The 20,517-nt window shown below is 49.2% G+C and overlaps 7 protein-coding genes across 7 annotated transcripts; 6 read left to right on the forward strand and 1 right to left on the reverse strand.

Annotated features, from left to right (window-relative positions):
* Positions 1 to 3,213: 3,213 nt before the first annotated feature.
* On the forward strand, positions 3,214 to 4,350 carry QC761_602340 (uncharacterized protein; the record flags this gene model as incomplete). The annotated part of the gene is made up of 1 exon (XM_062880688.1): positions 3,214 to 4,350. The coding sequence occupies one exon, from the start codon at positions 3,214 to 3,216 to the stop codon at positions 4,348 to 4,350; it is 1,137 nt and encodes a 378-aa protein (XP_062729462.1).
* A 695-nt stretch (positions 4,351 to 5,045) lies between these two features.
* Positions 5,046 to 6,100, forward strand: QC761_602330 (uncharacterized protein; the record flags this gene model as incomplete). The annotated part of the gene is made up of 4 exons (XM_062880687.1): positions 5,046 to 5,187; positions 5,253 to 5,792; positions 5,892 to 6,004; positions 6,061 to 6,100. 2 exons carry the CDS (start codon positions 5,046 to 5,048, stop codon positions 5,324 to 5,326), a joined length of 216 nt encoding a protein of 71 aa, XP_062729463.1. The 3' UTR covers positions 5,327 to 5,792; positions 5,892 to 6,004; positions 6,061 to 6,100.
* Positions 6,101 to 9,631: 3,531 nt separating this feature from the next.
* QC761_602325 (uncharacterized protein) lies at positions 9,632 to 9,973 on the forward strand (the record flags this gene model as incomplete). The annotated part of the gene is made up of 1 exon (XM_062880686.1): positions 9,632 to 9,973. One exon carries the CDS (start codon positions 9,632 to 9,634, stop codon positions 9,971 to 9,973), a length of 342 nt encoding a protein of 113 aa, XP_062729464.1.
* Positions 9,974 to 10,425: 452 nt separating this feature from the next.
* QC761_602320 (uncharacterized protein) lies at positions 10,426 to 11,309 on the forward strand (the record flags this gene model as incomplete). The annotated part of the gene is given in 5 exon segments (XM_062880685.1): positions 10,426 to 10,497; positions 10,507 to 10,579; positions 10,674 to 10,750; positions 10,843 to 11,019; positions 11,028 to 11,309. Coding segments are annotated over 5 exon segments (681 nt in total).
* Positions 11,310 to 15,610: 4,301 nt separating this feature from the next.
* QC761_0092520 (uncharacterized protein) lies at positions 15,611 to 16,074 on the forward strand (the record flags this gene model as incomplete). The annotated part of the gene is made up of 2 exons (XM_062872983.1): positions 15,611 to 15,900; positions 15,993 to 16,074. The coding sequence occupies 2 exons, from the start codon at positions 15,611 to 15,613 to the stop codon at positions 16,072 to 16,074; spliced, it is 372 nt and encodes a 123-aa protein (XP_062729466.1).
* Positions 16,075 to 16,101: 27 nt separating this feature from the next.
* QC761_0092530 (uncharacterized protein) lies at positions 16,102 to 17,324 on the forward strand (the record flags this gene model as incomplete). Its single annotated transcript, XM_062872984.1, is given in 4 exon segments — positions 16,102 to 16,159; positions 16,211 to 16,682; positions 16,691 to 17,054; positions 17,085 to 17,324. Coding segments are annotated over 4 exon segments (1,134 nt in total).
* A 1,770-nt stretch (positions 17,325 to 19,094) lies between these two features.
* Positions 19,095 to 19,863, reverse strand: QC761_602295 (uncharacterized protein; the record flags this gene model as incomplete). Its single annotated transcript, XM_062880684.1, has 2 exons — positions 19,095 to 19,420; positions 19,479 to 19,863. 2 exons carry the CDS (start codon positions 19,861 to 19,863, stop codon positions 19,236 to 19,238), a joined length of 570 nt encoding a protein of 189 aa, XP_062729468.1. The 3' UTR covers positions 19,095 to 19,235.
* Between the last annotated feature and the right edge of the window lie 654 nt (positions 19,864 to 20,517).

The raw sequence follows: 20,517 nt of genomic DNA on the forward strand, positions 1-20,517 counted from the left end.
GGGCTGATTCGATCGCGAAACCACCCCCCTCAAGCAAACCTGGACCCAAAAGCCATGTGTGTGTGTGTGTGTGTGTGTGTGTGTATCATCAGTCTCACTATCGTCGTAAGTGAGGGCTTCGAATTGATGTGTGCTCCTTGCTCAGAGGTGAGGTCAAGATGCCCCAAAGCATTCGAAGCATGGTCCACCCGATTACCAAATGTTGTCGCAATAAAGACTTAACACTAAGATATGCCGAAATTTTCTGGGATAGATCCGACCGCCTTACTCGGAGTAAGCTGCTCCCCAGTTGTTATTCTCCCCATTTAGGCAGCTGGTTGCATCGGACTCAATGTCGTGTCGAAGATTGCTTGTTTTGTGAAGGTAGCGGCTATCGTGATTGGTCAATAGTTGTGCAACTATCCTGAAGCCTCCGGACTATGTGACGGGCTTGGAGAGGCGTAATAGAGTTCAAGAGGAACCGTCCCTGATCGCTCCGGAGTACGCTTGGAGCTCGGGCCAATCTGAGCTGCTTTATTATTAGGGTTTCCTGCAGTTCGTCTGGTCGTTGATTTCTTCTTCAATCCAACCAATATTGCCATCATCACCTTAGACATCATGGCACAACCAAGCCTGACAGGACTACCAAATGAGCTTCTCCTGCGCATCTGTCAACTCCCCTCCGACTCGCACTTTCCTAGTCTGAAAGCGCTTGCACAAGCCAACAAACATTCTTTCTCCGTTGCTGTCGCGGCCCTTATCGACACCATCACCTTCTACATTGACAAACCCGCTCCATTGGCTCAAGATGTAGAGGGCTGCAAACGAGTACTCCAGATGCGGAACCATGATTTGTTCGCCGCCTCATCATCGTCGGTCACATGAGACAGTCAGACACCGAAACCAATCCGTTTCAGGCTGGATATGCAAACCGATCCTGGCATCTATCACTGCCCTCGACAACAGACTTCAACACAACTCACGCGAATCTGCATGGCTTCCTTTCCGGGTCCACGAACCGACACGGTGCAATCCCTTTGACTCCAACACTTGAACCCCGGCTTCTTCGTCAGATGGATACGCCAGCCAGGCAGGACTATGAGGGTAATCGGCATTAGCAACCACTGGCAGCCCTCATCTCCCAGTTTCCGTGCCTACAAGATGTTGTCTATCGATGCCCGTCACAGTTCCACCTTGCTTGCTCATGGCATTGCACGCCAAGCAAATAAAAGCTCGTTTGCATCTTCAAATGTTCAGACTGTGCAGCGCCTTCGACAACTCGCCAACGATTGATCCTCACGAGTGGAACGTCATCACTTCTCCATGTCTCTACAGAGTCTGGATTCGGTACTACAACATGTCATATGATGATGAAAACAACCCTAGACTCTACTCCCTCCAGCTACGTGTTCTCGAGTTGGATGCTCAAGCAGCCGCTGGCCTCAGCCGGCCTAAAAGAAGTCCATACAATCTACGACTACACGGCCGAACTGGCTTCCTTCGGCAATCCTGACAAGCATCCAGACGAACATCATGCATGTCGCAACGCGTCTCGCAACCCAGTCAAAAAAATCCCAAGAGGCCACAGGGGTCACCCTTTTCCGAAAGGCCGATTGACACATCTAAACCTCAGCCACAGTGTGCACGCGTGCGAAACACGAGATCATGTTCATGCCGGGGATTGGACAACCCCCCTTGGGCAACTTGAGACTAGGGACGGGCCGTGGAATGGTTTGACAGATTTCGCTCTGCTGCAGAGCTTGACTCTGGATCATGCAGTTTCTGCAAAACAGCTTATCGCGCTAAAAATGACGTCCTTCCTCGCACTTCAGCAGCCTTTCGTTAGCCTGCGAATTGCCACGGCGCGACGGATCTCGTGTGCCCATCACACCAGTGGAGGCCAAGAGGTCGCTCGGTTCCTGGACAGCCTGCCCTCTCTAAGGGCGCTCCAAATCACTGAATGAGATCATTCCGTCCTTGGATTCTGCTTCGATTGTCCCAGATTGCAGAGCCTCTCGCTGCTTCCCTTACGAAAATGGGAAGGCCAAAGCCCCGTCGGTTACATGCAGAACCACGTCACTATTCAGGGTCTAGCTGCGCTCACAAGGTCTTTTCCAGCTCTGACCGATCTCGCCGTTTCAATTGCGAGGTCAAGAGGAGATGCTGCAGAGAGTGCCTGTTACAAGTTAATTGGTGACAATCGTCCCAACTGCACCGCCTGACGCTGATGCTAGATTGCTCACCTCCAAAAGTCATTCAGTCAAGCGGCTAGCATGACAAGCAAGCCATACCTCTGGTGAAGCCGTACCCCTCAACACCAGTGTCTCGCATTCCTCCCTCTGTAGTCTCCATCCTAGACCAAGATAGAGATGAGACCGCTGATTGCTGTTGGCGTGTACATGACTACCGCAACGGACACGTCTACGACATTTTCATAAACAGTGCCCTCAACGCCTTCCTGGCTCGAGACATCTTTTCCACGGTGGGGGGCAACGTGAATACCTTGTACAATCTTATGGAGGCGAGAATCTGTCACAAAAAGGACCACCGCCACGTTGCGGCATGTGGTTTAACGGGCGCTCAAGGGGTCCTGCCGGGCACCTACTCAAACCATTTCTTCATGCCATTTCCAAATCGTGGATGGTGAAACGAATGGACAGCCAGCTGGTGGTTACGGAACTCACCAGCGAGGAGCCTGACAAGTGGCTAAAGAATTCGTTGAGCCTCAAAGAAAATCATGGAAAGGTCATGGACTATTTTAGGCGTGTGTGGCCTGCGAAAAAGGCCGGAAGTGAAGGGTGGTGGGGAGACTGGGAGAGCTGGGGTCTTCAGATTGGATAGAATCGGTTTGCGACGGTACTTTCTTTTCTGGTTCTGCGGTACAAACTTACGGTCAGCAGTCATTCTGCAATGCGATTTATCAGTTAGATTGAAGTCCGATCTTGTCATTGGACTCACTTCAACCCTCTTTTACAAGCTCCTGGAAGGATTTTCTGCAGTTGGATCCCAGGCTGAATCAGGCAGGTGGAAATATCGTGGGATGGACGATGCCACCCCATCGCCCCCCCGTAAGCTTCCGGAATGGGACCGGGATTGATACTGTTGAGCGTGGGGCCAGAGCCTCGTTGACAATAAATACATATCATGTCCTTAATTTTTTCTTAAATAAAGCAGCTTTCCTTTGTGAGACTCATCCTGTCTAAGGTACCTTAGAGATCCAAGAATTTAAACATCATGCAGCTTCCCAAAGTCCTGACAGCAATCTTCTACTTCTTCCTCAAAGTCCAGGCCATCCTCCTTCCCGTCCCTCACACGCCCTACCTCGCCAAATGGACAACCTCAGAACTCATCAACCATGGGTTCCCAGACCCATTCAACACATCCCACACCCGCCGAATCATGATCTCGCGCTACACCCCAGTTCGAAAAGGAGACTGTCTTGAAACCTGCCGGCTTCCTTACATGCCTGAATTCATCGCCTCGGTAGAGGATGAGATCTTCCAGGCCGACATGGGCGACACACCCTGGCCACGAGGCGTGCTTGCTTCGCTAAAGGTGGAGATGTGCTGCAAGGGGAGACGACGTGACCATCACGACAAACCACGCCCGCTTCTTCTCCTCGGTCCCGGCCTCAACACAACACGGTATTGGTACTCGGGCATGGGGCAGAGTCTCGCTGGGATGGGCTTTGAAGTCGTGGTGATGGACCACCCTTACGAGACGGACGTGGTGCAATACCCTGATGGTACCGTCATTTACGGAGGACGGGTTCCTGCGGATGCGGAAGCTGTGGAGGAGTTGAGGTTTGCGTTGGAGGTTAGGGCGAAGGATGCGACTCTTGTTCTTGACTGGCTCAAGGTTCCTAAATCAGCCAAGGTTGGCTTTGTGGGGAGTTCGTTTGGTGGACCGGCTGCTGCTGTGGCGATGAGGCGGGATGGGAGGATTGCTGCGGGGGTTAATCTTGATGGGGGTATGTTTGGTGCTGGGGTTGCTGAGGGTGGGGCGGTGAGGCCGTTTTTGATTTTCGGGGCAGATGGGCATAATACTACAACTGATGAGACTTGGGGACGGTTTTGGGATGCTACTGCGGAGAGGAGGCCTGGGTTGTGGATGAAGGAGTTGGGTGTGGTTAATGCGACGCATAGGACGTTTTTGGACTTTTCGTTGGTTGGGGAGGTTAGTGAGGAGTTGAGGAGGGTTGGGTTCGGAGGTGTGGTTAGTGGAGTTTGGGCGATGGGGATGATGACGGAGTATTTGACGGATTTTTTTCGGTTTGCGTTGATGGGGAAGGGGGAGGGGTTGCTTGCTGGGGAGAGTGGGAGGTTTCCTGAGGTGAAGTTTTTGAGATCGCAGGGGACACAACCAGTGTAATATGATCAATTTTTACTCTACCAATGTTCAAAGGAGCACGTTAGGAATAGTTACACAGACCAATAAACCTAGGTACTCGACGAAGGCTTGCTGAACCTCCGACCTCCGCTCAGTCTCCTGCCAGCCATTTACATCAGCGCATGTGTTACACAACCCCAATATCGCACGGCAATCACTTTCTTGTCATACCAAGCAGGTCACGTTGCGCTGTCATGTAATGTTCAAGCTCACCGCCTACCTATTAATTCGTCGGGCGTCATTGGGCTTCATCAAAAGTCTCCCACTCAACAACCAACATCTCAAAGGACCGAAACTAAGACGATACAAAAAAATATGGAGCTACACCGCTGTCTATCGCTTCCCGATTTCCTCTATCGGGTCCAATACGTAGGGACTAGAACCGAAGAAGACTCGAATGGTGGACTCATGGCTCAGCACCGTGTACCCTGCATGGGCTTTGGACGATAAGAACTTCAAATAAGCAGTCTACAACCAATTCGACTGGCATTATAAAGGCCGCACTCCCTTTATTTCCTGCTTTTCAGACAAAGACTTCCCCCATCAAGTGGGCCTGTAAAATCATGAGATCTTCACGGATATGTTCACAGAAAACGGAGTGGACCCTTTTTACTCTCGACACCCGGCTTCTTTCGCACTCTGTCTATGTTTAAAAACTGAGCAGATTCATCGACTGTATGGATATTCGGACTCCTGGTAGGGCGGAGGAAGTTTACAAACCAGAGGCCTATATCTCTTTACATAGCATTCCTTCTGACGTAATTGTTGAGGCAGAGAAATGGAATGAATCCTCGCGGAGCATCAAAATCCCCTCTATAGGTAAGTATCTTGCCCTTAAATAGAGGCATCTAAATGTGGTCGCTAACCCATCCGTTACTTTACAGCGCCATCATGTCGTCCAAGCAACACCAATATGGTCGAATATCGGGATGATCAGATAGCAAAGGATCCTGAGTAGATGGAGAAGCATACTAGACTTTTCGAATCGTTGTCGAGATCTCTGACGTCTCTCTCTCTCTTGAACTACGCAAAACGGCACATTCTCTTTCATCATCTTCAATGGACTTCATTTGATGGATATGGAGAAGCGGCCCTCGCTCCCGAACGCCATGACCATGGTTGCCGAAGTTCTTGATTCTTGGGGCTCTGTGTTGGGTGTTGTTACCAAGGATAACAACAAGAAGACATGGGGGGAAATTCTCGAGGAAGTGACACAAGGTCTGGAGCCCGTTGTTCCGAGGTTAGACGAAGCAAGGCTTTGTTGTGGAGTATCTGGGGAGCCTGTGAATCTTACCCTTGGCATGGGGAGGGGGGGGAGGAGGAGGGCTTTCTTTGGAAACACATGATGCGTGAGTCTCAGATATACATCGGAGACTGTGAAAGATATGGGAGTTCACCGAGACAGGGACTCATCACTTTCACTTGTATGTAATCCGCAATACTTTCAGCTCAGCGTCTCTTTTTTGATGTATCATTTTCCTAATCGAAGCTTAATTTGATAGAGCTGCGGTCAATGTTGTCAGAAACACGAATGGTGGCCAGCGTCGAGTCCAGTTTGGATTAGATCCTTGTGATCAACAGTGACGGGATCATCAGGAGACCGCTCTACTTAAATTCGGAACTCATGCAAGTACAGGTACTCGGTTACGGGCTCAACACGAAATACGGACTCGAGACTAACTTACGGCGCAGTAGATGCAGGCGATGTCCGCCTATGTAGGTGCATATCCCGAGCTTGGGGCTGATGTCAATACCTGTAGTTTGTCATGCTGAGATCTGCTTCTGACTAGGTAGGTAGGTTGGATGACCAGAAAATGGCCCACCCACAGAGGTGGCCCACATTGGCTTGAACTTACCAGTGCCATTTTCCACACTAAACCCTCAACAACCCTGGACCTCCGAAAGCCCCCCCCAACTTTATATTCCACCCCCAGAGGTCAAAAATGGACCATTTCTTTTTCTTTTTTTTGCTCCAGGTACCCATCAATGGCCAAATATACCGAGGAAGATATCGCAGATGCCGAACAAGACATTCTTGCTGGTATGAGCCAGCGCAAAGCGTCCGACAAGCACGGGGTTCCACGTTCTACACTGAGGCACCGCATCTTAGGAACCCAGGTTTGCAAACAGGCCCATTAAAATCAACAGCGGCTTACTCAGGGCCAGGAAGACCTCATCGTTCAATGGATCCTTCGTCAGGAAAGCCTTGGCTACGCTCCCACCCACGCCAACGTACGAGCTCTGGCGGCCAGTATACTGGCTGAACAAGGCGATATCTACTCCATTAGGAAGCACTAGGTTACCCGCTTTATTGGCCGTCATCCCAGTATCAAAACGAAGGTGGGAAAGAAGATTGACTACGCTAGAGTCAACGAAGCTACTCCGGAGAATATCAATAAGTTCTTTGACCTATATTTTACCGTTGACTAGATTAAGCCTAAGAATAGGTATAACCATAATGAAGTAGGAATAATGGAAGGTTAAGGAGAGAACGGCTTAGTTATAGGGTCTTCAATAAGGGATAAAAAGTCTATATACGTTAAATAGAATGGAAGAAGGACCTAGATTACTATATTGGAGTGTATTTCCCAGGATGGGAGAGCCCTCCCCCCCGGGGTAATCTTCAAAGGCTAAGACCTTTAAAAGCAATAGTTTAAGGACCAATTCGATAAGGACTGGTATATGGCCGTATTATCGAACGGTTGGACCAGCAACGACCTTACCGTAGGATAGCTTAAAGAGGTCTTTATCCCAAGGACTTAACCAAAGAACCTATCAGAACCACGTCTTCTTATTTGTAATGGCCATAGCTCACATACCACTAACGACTTCATGATCCGGTACTACAGGAGCAATATTTACCTTCTTTTCCTGCCCCCCCACTACTCTCACGTCCTTCAACCCCTTAATATTAGCTACTTTTCCAATGTAAAGAAGGCGTATAAGAGGCTTATAGCTATAAACGACGCCCTCACCAACTGTACGCCTAACGGCAAAGTCGACTTAGTCCGGCTGTATGACCTTACCCGCAAGCAGGGCTTTAGGAAAAAAAATATTGCCGGCGGCTAGCGTGGGACAGGATTATAGCCCATACGTAGGCGCAAACCGCTCTCTTCAAGCCAGGTGGTAGTCCCTATGGTGCCGTTGGATCTCTCTTCAAAAACACCTACTTTCCATACCGTGGAGGACTCCCAGGTGGCCAAGGAGGTCAGGGACCTACTTAAGAACCATACGCCGGCCGGAAAACGGTTTGCAGTAAGGACTCTCACCAGTACTATACTTACACTGAGATCTGAGGCATCCATCCATAAAGCTGATGCGGCAAGGCACCAACAAAACGCCCACAAAGCCCAGGACGCAAAGAAGAGGCGCAAGTTGAATAGAGAAGATTCGAATTCCAAGTTTGTAAGGCTTTGTGACCTGGAAGAGGCTCGTATTGAAGGGAGGGTGGTGGAGGAAGAAGTGGTGCCCAAGGAGGATGTGGAGCAGCCGGAGCCAGCCGAGCCTGTGCGGCGTAGCACACGTTATCGGGTTCAAACCCGGCGTAAGAGGGAAGCAGATGCAATGTCTGACTCTGACAGTGGTTGAGCTACATTTTGGTATAACTTCCGTAGAAATTGACCCAATATTGGTCTTGTTGTGGGGAGTGTAAGCATTCAGGGGTAATCTCATTAAGGTTGTGTGGCTGGTGTGGGGGTGGTGGTCCATGTCCGTGGGTGGGCCATTTTCTGGTCATCCAACCTACCTCATCCAGCCCGCTTGCATCCTCCATTTTAGGGTATGTCAATTTTCACATCGGCCCCCAGTAAGGGTCTTTTTTGGCCTGTTCATATATGTCCCCTCTTCCTCTTTCGAACGTTGCCGGCACATACTCTGTCAAACGTCTGATGGATGATGATAGCTCGCCTTGTTCTCAAATTCGCTGTGTAAGGGGGGTGTGAGTTCAGAGAGCGACATTGCAACATTCTCCACTGTCATGGCAACATCCATTGACCATGGCCATGTAATGAGCTCCCCTGGAGATATAGCTTGCAACTGTCTTAGCGGGTGCAACCTTACAAGGAATACTTCGCGTCGTGGGTGCAAGTCCCTGAAATGCCCCACAGACGGTTTATGTTTGATGTAACGGTCCGCTGCAAAGATGGCTACTCAAAACATGGATCGCGGTGCAGTTGGTTGCACAAGTTCTTCAGCGTCTGCACCATGCATGAGTGGATCGGTAGTGTCAAACAACCAACTGAATTCCGGATTAGATCCGGTGGCTTGGTGCTGGGAATAGCAGGCTGGATATTCTGCCGGGTCGAACGCATACAGGGTCACCCGACGTCGTTGGCGTTATAATTGATTATAGCGGAGCCACCAACGCATGGTTCTTTTCGCGACTGTAGGATTACAATGTAAATAGTTGCATCCTTCGACCATGTAGCTAGTTGTGATGGAGATGCTGCTTGCTAGCGCTGGCGAGTTTGAAGAACCTTGCCAGTAACAGTTGGTGATAAGTTTTTGATCCCGCTATAGTCTATGTCGAAGACGCACCATGGAATCAATACCTCAGTACCTTAGGTAAAATAGCCAAACGATACTCCGTCTGTTAACCTTTGACAGTTACGGCCTCCCGTAACGTTCTCCAATGCTGTCTTCAGTAGATATCTGAACAGCCCAAACTATGATGTACCAAATGGTCAACGGAGCTCAGTTGTCATCCCAGGAGTCTCTCCCAGACATAAAAATGAGAGCTCTTTCCGTTGCTACATCAGAAAGCTGTTGGCGATTGCTTCTGGGATACAATGGTCCTAGACTGATGATCCTAGTTGATTAAAGAGCATAGGTACTTACCTTCCGATCCACTTTACGGAACACCGGCCTGTTGTTGGTCGAACTCTCGAGTAGACGAAGGCCATTTATCCTTGCAAGATTTCGTTGGCAGGTGTTCTGCGCCTAGGGACCCTGTCTAGTCAAGGACCAAAATACCACTCTCCCATCTCGAAGCCAAGTGGACTTAGGCGATGGACGTACCTCAAGGTGATGTGAACGCCAGCCAATTCTTCTATAAAGACAGCAGTCCAATCTCTCAAAACGCTCTTCTCTCTTCATCCCTCACATCATCACATCCATCTATCCTCATCCATCTTCACAGCCCAACTCCAAACCACACCATCGCCTCCATCCCAGGTCAACACCTCAGGTTCGTCTTAGCCCATTCGCACACCTCAGCCCGCAGCTCGCTTTCTTCTAACCACTGCTCTCATCCACAGCCGTCAAAATGATGTTCAAGCCCTCCACCGTTCTCTACGCCGTTCTCGGCCTCGCCACCTTTGGCAACGCCGCTGCCGTCCCTGCCGAGGACACCACCGCTGCCGCCCCCCTCGAGAAGCGCGTCTGGCTCAGCAACTTTGACATGCAGGCTCTCTGCAGGCAGCAAGTCCACAACGCCGCGTCTGCCATTCGTAAGGGCGACAAGTGCCAGGATTGGAGGTGCATCTACAACAACGTGGAATATCATGCCAACATGGCACTGTACTGCTCCAACAAGCACGGTACTCAGGCGTATGCTGCCTGCGGTGGTGGCACCGTCTGGGATTGGCAGTGCCACGATCGCAACTAAGCGCGCGGCCTGGTCCTGAACTGACGGTTACTCAACAATTAGCGGGTTGGTTGGAGCAGTTGGAAAGGGATGTTGCGGGGTTTCAAGTGTTTCGGTTCGACAGATGTTTGTTTTGCTAGGAGATATCGGTGTTTCTTCTATTTGTGATATATCATAGGGAGATTTGTACTTAGCCTCTGGTGCAGATGGAACTGATTTATCTGTCTTTATTGTGCCTGGCTGTCCTTTCTGTTCTTGAATTGTCGGTGTTTTTTTCGTGACTTTCTTATAGGTGGGGTCTGATGATGATTGCACCTACCTTGTGGGTATCTGTCTCCACATTGCTTTTAATCCTTCAGGTCCAGTTATTTAGGCAGCAGCTCTACTTCACCTCTTTCCAATCAGCTTTCACTTCATTTGACACACAACAATCGCAGCATCTTATCCAGTGTACCTCAATCCAGCAGTTCAATATGGAGGTGTATTATGGAATCAACACTGAAACAGGGATAATACTATCTGGTCAACCGAAAGACTATATCTTCGTCTCTTAGAAACCTTCCCCAAATTTGTCCACGACTTCCAAGCAAAGTGGAACGACTGGCATCAAGCTATCTCGGTTGGCTAGTTCGTATCCATCCCTAGCATCCATTCTATCCATTTGCTAACGTAAGGTGACCCGCAGCTCATTAAACATGGTCGTCAGTCCCTTCCTTCACAGCCCTCACCGCACTCAGTCCCCAGATCATACCTCTCGTCGTCTACCAGTTGGCTCTTGACCAAAACGACAAGACGGCCGTACATCTCTGTACCTTTATTCCCTACTTCCCTCGCGCGAGCCCTCGTGACACTGACGTATGATGGTGCTCCCCCTCGAGATGTAGACTTAGTCCTGGGACCTGACAGCTCCTACCTACTTGACGTTCTCGAAAATGAAAATTCCCTTGGGCTGCAGATCTTGCGCGCCTCCTTCGTCCGCAGCAGGGCGGTACGCAATGCTCTCGCCGACTGGGCCGAATACTGCGAGCGAGTTTCCCGCCACAGCTCGTCAAGCATATATACCCAGTGTGCTTAGTATGAGACCTTGGTCAACTTTGGGGAGAGTATTATCCTGCATGTAATGTTGCAATTTGCGAACGATATCAAAGTCCAGATTGAACCAAATGCGGTTTCACGTGCGAGTGGTATTGGCCGGTGTGTGCTGTTCTGGTATGAGCTGCTTCATGAGCTGGTGTGGGGCTGTAAGACGCGGGGGCAGACGTGGGTGTCTGAGGATGTGTATAATCGGTGGGAGGGGTGGTTTCAGGGGGGAAGTGGTGGTGGAGGGGCGCCTAGGTATCGTGGGGAGGGTGCTTGATGGAGAGGTATACTTGGTCATTCTCCCTTGGCGGTTAGAGTCCGTTGGTTAGTTTTTCTTGCTTAAAATGGCAGATTGTCCCATATTTATACTGAAAGACTGTCTTGGCCTTTGTCGTATTTTACATGGATAGACATGTAGTCAGTTTGGGTCTCTGTTGGTTGTGTTATCTGCACCTAAGGAATTGCTTCTGATCATCTCAAAGGATAGGGGCTCTATGTTACGGAAAATGGTCTACCCTCACCTGTCAGAGTGACCTACCTTGGCTGTATTATGTCCGGATTATTCCGCGGACTGTTTCCTCCGGATGGTGCTACAGTGACGTCTGGGTGCATCGCGCCCACTATTCACATCCAGGTACCTGTTACAGGACTTGAGTAAGGCAGCCAGACTCTTTTCATAGTTTTATTGGATTCAATGTCCGCACAGCCATGTGATGCTCAACTCCTTAAAAGCCCCGTCATGCCTGGCATTGGCTTCTGATGAATCCTTCATGAAGCCCATACGAGCACCTCCGCACGGCACATCGGCATCGCCATCACTGATAGAAGCAAGCAGGGAACGCACGTTCACTCAACTAATAAACCCATTCGTATCAATCATTGTGTAGTCCCCGCCCAACTTCTCTATCTTATCTAGCCGCTCTGCTCTAACTCCCAAAGATACTGCTCCACTTTGTCTGCACCCCACCCGAAAGCAAAGTGCACCATCTCACGGAATAGGCGCTTTATCGGCCTGCGGTAAACGACCCAGGCTAGTGAAGCAAGCATATATTCTCGATGCTGGACTGTTCAAAGTGTCTGCAAAGGACCTTTGAAGAGGCCGGCCCTCCTCCTCAAACTTGCGCTCAGCTTCTTGGAACTTCCGACAGTAGATTCGTCGAGAAACGTCTTGCCGTAACACATTCCTGTAGGCGAGATGACTAGGATCTCTGAGAATGTCCTCGGTGTCTGATCCCAGCAACGGAAACGGCATAGGGTAACGGTTGGCTTGCCATGGAGCAGTCTGTGCGAACTCCCAATCGATAATGGCAATAAAATTGAATGCATCATCAACGAGGATGTTCTGGGTGCCGAGATCCATCTGGTTGAGGGGGAATTGCTCAACAGTGTCCATGTCTCCGAATAAAGCAGTCTTGTCCAGAATGTCGCGAAAGACTAGGGCACCCAGCCTGGCGGATGAATCTAGCTTGCCGGCTGCGGCGTTTGCAACGGCAGTGAAGTATTCAACTGCTCTGGAGAATGGACCCGCATCCCTGAGCTCTGCGCTGGAAGAAGCAGCTAAACGGCCTATAATCGGTTCCCCCGTCGGGGAAATCGAACAGACAGAGCCTATTTGATAGTACGTAAGAGTGGCTAGTTCCACTTGAACCCTTTTCCACTGCATCATGATGTGTTCTTGTGTTGCAACCTGAGTGAGGTCAGTGAATTATGTTCGTTGCACCGGTGGAGCAATACAGAGCAGAAGAGGGAATAGGAGCGAGATCTAATTATGGATAGCATGAGACTTACTGGCAAATTACAAATATCGAACTCGACATCTTGCAACGTATTCCCATCAAAGCCTTCCAGAGGCATATATGTAGCCACGACATCAGCAGCGAGCTGAGACCCGGGGCCTTCGTATGCATACAGGCAAGGGACGGGAGTCGCAGACAGTCTTTGCTTTAGGGTGCCAATTATGCAGATAAGCAATGAGTTCTTGGGTTGATCCCTGTTCTGTTCATATGAGAGTGCCGGGTTCAGCTCCTAGCCGGGCCAGGATTTACCACTTTTCACTCTTCCGAGCCCTTGCAACCGCCCGAGCAAAGCCTGCCCACCAGGACGGAGATATGCAGCATGACCGCCGGTGTGAAAATGAAGTCGGGGGACTCGAAAACGATAGATCCAACGTACCCGGAAGAACCAAGTATTTTGAAGCGTTGTTGTCTTGGAGGCAGGGTGGATTTATCCAACTGACTCCTGCGGGGAGGTGTGGGAAAAGGGTCGGTTTCCTACACGCGGACGAGGAAAGTAAAAGCGAGCGAGGAAAGGGAAATCAAAATGAAATATTAAGTACTAAAAAACCCGGCCAACACGGTAGTAAGTTATCAAAAAGCCAGGAATTATATAAGGAAATATTTTACGGGTTTAATGATCTTTTTAATATAGTAATTTCAACGTTAATTTCCCGCTTTCTTTACGCTACTTTCGCTTTTCCTTGTTTACTTTCGCTCCCCTATATAATACCTATCGATAAGCTAACACTTAAACGCCTCGGCTTAATATATTTAAATACATATCAGAATACTATATAAAGTATTAACTATATTACGGAGGGAATTAGACTTCTTAAAAGGTAGTTCTCGAGCTATCTTAGGTCGTATCTTTTATAGGAGTTATCGGTTTTACTATTCTTATAGCTTTACCAGTTCGTTTAACCTTGACGGTGTATGATTTTTACGTATAAGATATAATACACTTCGTCTCTTCCATAGCCAAATCTCACATTTACAAACACCTAGATACTCCACCGATAAAGTCGCTGTCTGTCAGATAGATCCCCTGGCTGAAATTCCTCCTCGATAAGAACCCCGTTGTCAGTCCCCCGAACCTAAGCAACGTGACCAAATCACAGCAACACTCTTTTGATTTATATAGGCTTCAATTTTGCTATATTTATCGAAGTTAGTTGGGGGAAGGAGACTAATGCAACGAGTATCACCGTGTCCCTTTCCTTTCCTGGCACGGGCCGCGAATTTACAAGGGGAAGAAGAGGAACAAGGGGAACAAGATGAACACGCTAGCAGAGATGTGGTTGTTCGTGCATGCAAGGACGCCAAGATCGACCTTCGTGGCTGGAGTCAATCAAGTACCGGGAAGGCACCTGATTATATCAACAAAAAAGGCGGTGCTGAATACCACCACAGTGCGGAACAGCCTAGTTTCTATTTCTTCCACGTGCGGTTGCATACATTTAAGGCATAGTTTGGTGCGACTCCTATGCTGGCAAGTAAACCACCTGATCACAGGCCTTTGCTCCCAGTGTGGACGCAACCCCTGATGTCTTTCTTGACTTTCCCAGTTAATTTAAATGGTCCCAATTAGTAGGGGTTTTTTCATGCTTGCAAGCTGTGGTTAATAATATAAAGTCTTTTAAGAAGCTGGAAGGACGGGGGGCGTTATTTCCACAGGTCGGCCGGTCAGAGCAAATACTGTATGGGATTTGCTGGTTCCGATATCGTGGACCTAATAAGGGGTTAGCTTAGAAACGGTCCCACTAGTTAACAAGCACGTAGTGGACGTGAAAACAACAACAATAGGTAACCTGAATAGTGATTAGAATACCTTCTGTAATAAAGACCATAAGCTCACCCTTCTAAACGTGTACATCTCGCCGGTGAAAGTATAAAGGTAGGACAGTTGATTGTGTTAAAGCTATGAAGAGTCGTGTTTTCAGGGTCTTCAGGCGAGTGATGTAGGAATGCATTGAATCGAACTGTGAACGGCGTAGTTGAACGAATTCCAAGAACATCTGTGCGACGTTGATGCGGCCGGTGGTGTGTATGGTTTTCTCCACGAGGTCGAATGTAACTTTGGGGTCTTTCTCTATCATTTACCAGCCGTTATTTTCCAGAAGACTGATGATCTTTGGTTCCATCAGCGTTGTGCGAAGTATGTGCCGTGCCATGGCCCGTTCCTGATGCCAGACCTTTGCCATTGCGGCATTAGCCGGCTCGGGCACGGTTTGAAGGACGTAATCATCTAAACCTTTAGCTTCAAGAGCATCAAGGAGACTTGATTTCCATATTTCGTAGTTGTCTTCACCCGTAAGGAGGGGACAGAGATATCATGAAATTCTATAGGCATTAAAGTCTATGTAAAACGTTATCGTCGTTGGCGTAAGTGTTTTAGAACGTATTTAGATGGCGTGATATAAGGCGTTTAATCCAGCCGTTTATTAAAAGAGTATAAAATTTATAAAGATAGCGATTTAAAGCTAAGAGTTTAACAATTTAAGGTCAAAAGTTTAACGATTTAGGGGTAAAGATGTATAGCTATTTAAAGCCAAGAAAATTGCGAAAGCAACGACTGGGTTGATCTCATCTCGATTGTGTCTTCTCTAGGAGAAGTCTCTGCAGTCGCACTTAGGGAGAGTGCTGGCTGGGATGACATAATTATGCGGAGGGTTAGGGTCTACTGTACCCCTCCAACAACATGTCTCGTAGACCAAATACGGACTGAGCCAAAAAATTTGTCGGGTGTGACTATATAGGTAAGGTCTGCATTGTCGGTGCCGGTGATGCTGGTCTTTATACCGCGATGATGCTTAAGTTCCTGGGCATTGACTTCGACATCCTCGAAGCCAGCGACCATGTCGGAGGGCGGTGTGCTACACACAGCTTTGTCGGAGTCGGCCCCGACTGCGCACATGATTATTATGACATGGGTGCCATGAGGGTCCCCAACATCGGCTCGATGAAATCGACACTCAACCTAATCAAGAGCCCGTCCCTGCTCAACATTCCTGATAGTCTGGTTGAGTATGTGTACACGGTTTACACGGTGGACAGCCAGGGTAATCCGACTTACCATGAACCATTCTGCTACTGGTACTAGAATAAGGACAGTCCCGAGTGCGTTTCTCCAAGCTGGTGATAGTCCTACACAAATGTTGGCAGCAGCTGATACTTTCATTTTCCAGTGCGTCGAAGTGCGAAAATGCTATCAAAGATGTGCTCAAGGAGCTCCAGTCCGTGGTACAAATCTACTTCGCCAAGGGATAGGACAACTACCCCAGCAGGGATTTTCTCATGTTTCTGCAAGACCTGTCATACGCCGATACTATGGCGGGCGAGCTAGCTGACAGGTGTGTCAGCACTCCATATATGGCGTTTCATAATAACTCACAGTGTTTCTTAGTTCCACCAGCCTCTTTTAACCAGGCACTCACCGAGACTTTGTCGGACTATGCAGACTTCGTCCAAGCTGACCAGAAAGGCTGGTTTCACGTCGAGGGCGGCATGTCGGTCGTCACTAATACCATGGCAGCTCGTCTGAAGAGCACCATCTGGCCCCAAGCCGGCGCAATATCCATTGATGTGTCGCTCTCCACACCCGCTGTAGCTATGTCTTTGATATCTGATGGAAGGACTATTCAAGTCACTACAGGCGGTGAGAAGTCCTCAACAAATTCCTACGACATGGTCTTTAACACCACAGCTCTAGGGCCTCTCCAGCAGGTGGATCTCTCAGGTCTCAATCTCGACCGTGACATTCTCGACGGCATTCATGCCTCAATTACGACCGGGCTACCAAAGTGGCCATCAACATCAACAAGCGCTGGTGGACGAGTTTCTACCCCAATGCCGACGCCATGCACCGCGGTGGCGGTGTATCTAGCAGCGACTTGCCCCTCGGCTTCACTGTCTATCCCTCGTGGGACAACAGCGACGGCACCAACGTTCTCATCGCCTCATGCACCTGGGCCCAAGATGCGTCCCGCATGGCAACCCTTGTCCCGGACTACACTGATCCCTCAACACCAACACCAAGCTACACCGGCCCCATCACCGCAGTCTGTCTCGAGGGCCTGGTCAAACTCTTGGCAGGCCCACAGGAGGCTTCGACTTTGAAAGGTCTCCACGGTTACTACATCACCCATCACGCCTGGGCCTGGTCCCATGACCCGTGCACCTGCGGTGCCTTTGCTCTCTTTGGACCAGGACGGTTCCAAAACATATACCCAAAGTTCCAAGAACTTCTCGTCAATTCGCGGCTTGCCATTTGAGGCTAGGCTATCAGCGCGCACCACGCGTGGATCTCCGGTGCGTTGGACAGTGTTCTCTTCTCTGTGACCAAATTTCTTGCGGCAAGGTCGACAGAATCGCCGGATGTGGCAACTAAGGCGCTCAAGTTGCTTGTTTCGGACTCTAATCCAGATAAAAAGCATTTTGAGAAGAACGAACGTGGTGAGCACCCGGAGGGGGATGAGAGGTTGGCGTACTGGTGTGCCGAGGCTAGCGCGATGAAATGAGCAGATTCTTTGGCACATCACAGTTGGAATAACGTAAAAAGGTGCTTGAAAGGTGGAGGAGAAAATGACATCGGTTCGATTTTGATGGAGAGTGCAAATCACACACCTACCTACCTAGTAACACGATACATACATCCAACAAACTCCTATATATGTTCAATCTTGCTAGGCTACTATTTAATAAACGTGGAAGGAAAAGGCAGTGGGCTTGCAAGAAGAACAGGATGCCATTCCCCCTACAGGTTGTCCTGCACGCCGGTAAAAACTTTCCCAAGTGTCTATGAAAACGAAACCAACCCTAGCCTGCTCAGCAGCTTTATAGGTTTGTGCAAAAGGCAGTCCCCTTGAAATCACGCCAGAAGGTGAAGTCAAAGCCAGGGCTGTAATGCGCCCAACCTGTCCGCCAGAAACCAACATTTTGCGGAAAATACAGTCCCTAAAGAATTGTGCTTTGTGTTAGTCTTTGACTTGCAACCCACTCAAGCTTGACCCAATCCTCTGGTTAAAAGCTCCAAATCGAATGCGGAGGAGGGGAGGTTAGGATTCAATCCCAGAAGACAGATATATTAAGTATTATACATACTTTGGCATAGTTGTACCCAGCAAGCACAACCTGGCTCACTGTCAGGTAGTAGATGGTGTGCGCGGGGACAAAGTTCCCGTCGTTGAAAAAGTTGGGCCATCCAATAGTGCATTGGTCATAATCGCTGTAGACTGGGAAGGTCTTGCCTGTCCGACTTGGGTGTTTGTCTGCGAGAAAGGTGTTTTGCACTTGGTTGACGAAGACCCTGGCTCTCAAGGGACTCCCCAATGGTAGCGAGTGTCGATGGGTCGATCTGGTGGGTGGTGGAGTTCCCATGCTCGTCGAAGGTCACAGCATAAAAGCCGTCTGGTGTGCCCTTGGGGACAACGTAGCCGAGGGTGCTGGCAACCAGGGGAAGAAAAGCGAGGAAGGCCCTGAACAGCATTCCGAAAAGTCGATCAATGGACGGACACTGAACTCGAATAATTGAGAAGATCTACTGCTTCAATACTCAGTACAGTAAGTTTGTTTTGATACGGACGACAGACAAAACAGTCAAAACCACAGAAGAAAGAATCATTTTATAGGTAAAGTAGACCGTCTCCAGCGTATAGTTCGCTGTTGACACCATGTGGACCTCACAGGGATGGCGGACACTCCGGCTACCTGTCGTGATCCTTCGAGAGAATATCATTATGCGAAAGAGGAACTCGGGGCGATATACCTAGTATTCCTTAGCTCTATAGGTAACTTGCTCTAGCTAACTGTCAACAAATCCCATTTCGTTGTGAAGATTACCATGTGGCTGTTGGTGATTATCAAGCTTACCTAGACACATTAGCCATCTTCAGCGAACGTATTGTGCAGGATACGCCAGTAGGTTTGCACATAAACACACTGCCGCACAAGGTTCTACATCAGATTGGCGTATTGCGGACTATGTATTTCCCTCGCGTATAGCGTATAGCTTACGGTGTTTTGGCGCAGTGGGCCAGGCTTCCTGAAGCCCGCACCTTTTTCTCATTCCGGCTATTAGCATCTGGGACTTTCACCAATTACATTACAGTTTCGGCTCATAGTTCGGTTACCTGGCTTCCCTATGTGATGTATTGTTGCGAACTATCACCATCAATGCACGGACAACTGTTGGCCTTCAAACTTCACGTAATGAAAACAGATGTTGAGCTTAGGTACAAGTACCTAGGTAGGAAGGTTGGTATAGGTCATGAACGCATCATCTATTGTTGCTACCTATCTGATAAACGTGGGAGGAAAAGGCAGTGTGGCTGCAAGAAGAACAGGATACCCTTCCCCCTGCATGTTGGCTCACACGCCGGTAAAAACCTTCCTAAAAGGAAAACCACACTGGAGGACGACAAGTGAGTGCTTTAGGTAAGGTTGTCGCAGAAGTTGGTGCCACTGAGATCGCGCCAGAAGGTGAAGTCGATGGTCGGGAACAGGGTGCCGGAATGATAAAAGAAATGCACCCAGCCCGTCCTCCACCATCCGGCGTTGCCGTCCATGAACCCGTTGAAGGAGTCGACAAGGGATGCACCGTGATTGACCTCAGCATCTGCAAGCGAGATCAGTTAGCTCTGGGCATTGCAGTATGATATAGTATGTGATCTTACACTTGTAGTTGCAGCCCGCAAGTACAGCCTGGCCCGACACGGCGAAGTACTGTGTTCTGGACGGAACATGACTTCCAGCGTTGAAGAAGTTCTTCCATCCTTGGGTGCATGCATTGTAGTCGGCTTGGTTTGGGAAAGTTCTCCCCGTTGCACCCCACGAGTTCACCTGTCTTCTGAGCTTCGCGCTGCGGCCAGGCAGGCTACGGTTCTCGAGGGGTTCTCCAATGACTGCGTGGGTTGAGGGATCAATCTCGACCGTGGTTGTGTTGCCGTCATCCCCAACGATGACTTCGTAAAAGCCATTTGGGGTGCCCTCAGGGACAACGAAGCCGAGAGCGGTGATCGGAACCAGGTGGAAAAGGGCGAGGAGGGCTTTGAATTGCATTTTGGCAGTCAATGAGAAGTGCAAGCCGGAAAGTCAGGTGAGAAAGTGATGCTGATCCGATGATGAGTAGTGATGAGGATGACAGACCTCATGGAAGTAGGAAACGGGGACCCTTATATAATTTTTCGCAGCGAGTAAACATCTCTTTGTGTCTGTCCCTACATATCCACATCGAACACTTGGCGGAAAAGGCATAAACTTGCTTCTGTGCTATTGGAAAAGCCTCAGATGCCGCTGTCGACCATCAGCTTGGCAAAATCAGGTACCTTACAAAGTTCCAGGCTGTCATACCAAAGCTAACAGCGGTCTATAGTCGCATTTGTGAAACCTACTTGCCTATTGAGAGACAATATAGACAGCTTCATTCCTGTTGGTTCTATCACCTGCTCGTAGTCTTACGCCGAGAAGTCGCACGAACCTTGGAAGGCTTCGTCTACTGCATATAACATCGTCGTACCAAATCCTACATTGCGTCAGCTTCGAATAGAACACCGTCAAGCTGGCAGGTGGATACTCTGTGATACCTTGGAGAATAACCAACATGTACGTCCCAAGACGCGATGGATGTTCATGGATTTCAATAGTTCAATTGTCTCGTCTTTGACAGACCAGTGGTAAGTCCCTGCAGCTCTAAGTGTTGGAACAACCAACATG

The sequence above is a fragment of the Podospora bellae-mahoneyi genome, chromosome 6, assembly GCF_035222275.1.
Source record: "Podospora bellae-mahoneyi strain CBS 112042 chromosome 6, whole genome shotgun sequence".
Classification (NCBI taxonomy): domain Eukaryota; kingdom Fungi; phylum Ascomycota; class Sordariomycetes; order Sordariales; family Podosporaceae; genus Podospora; species Podospora bellae-mahoneyi.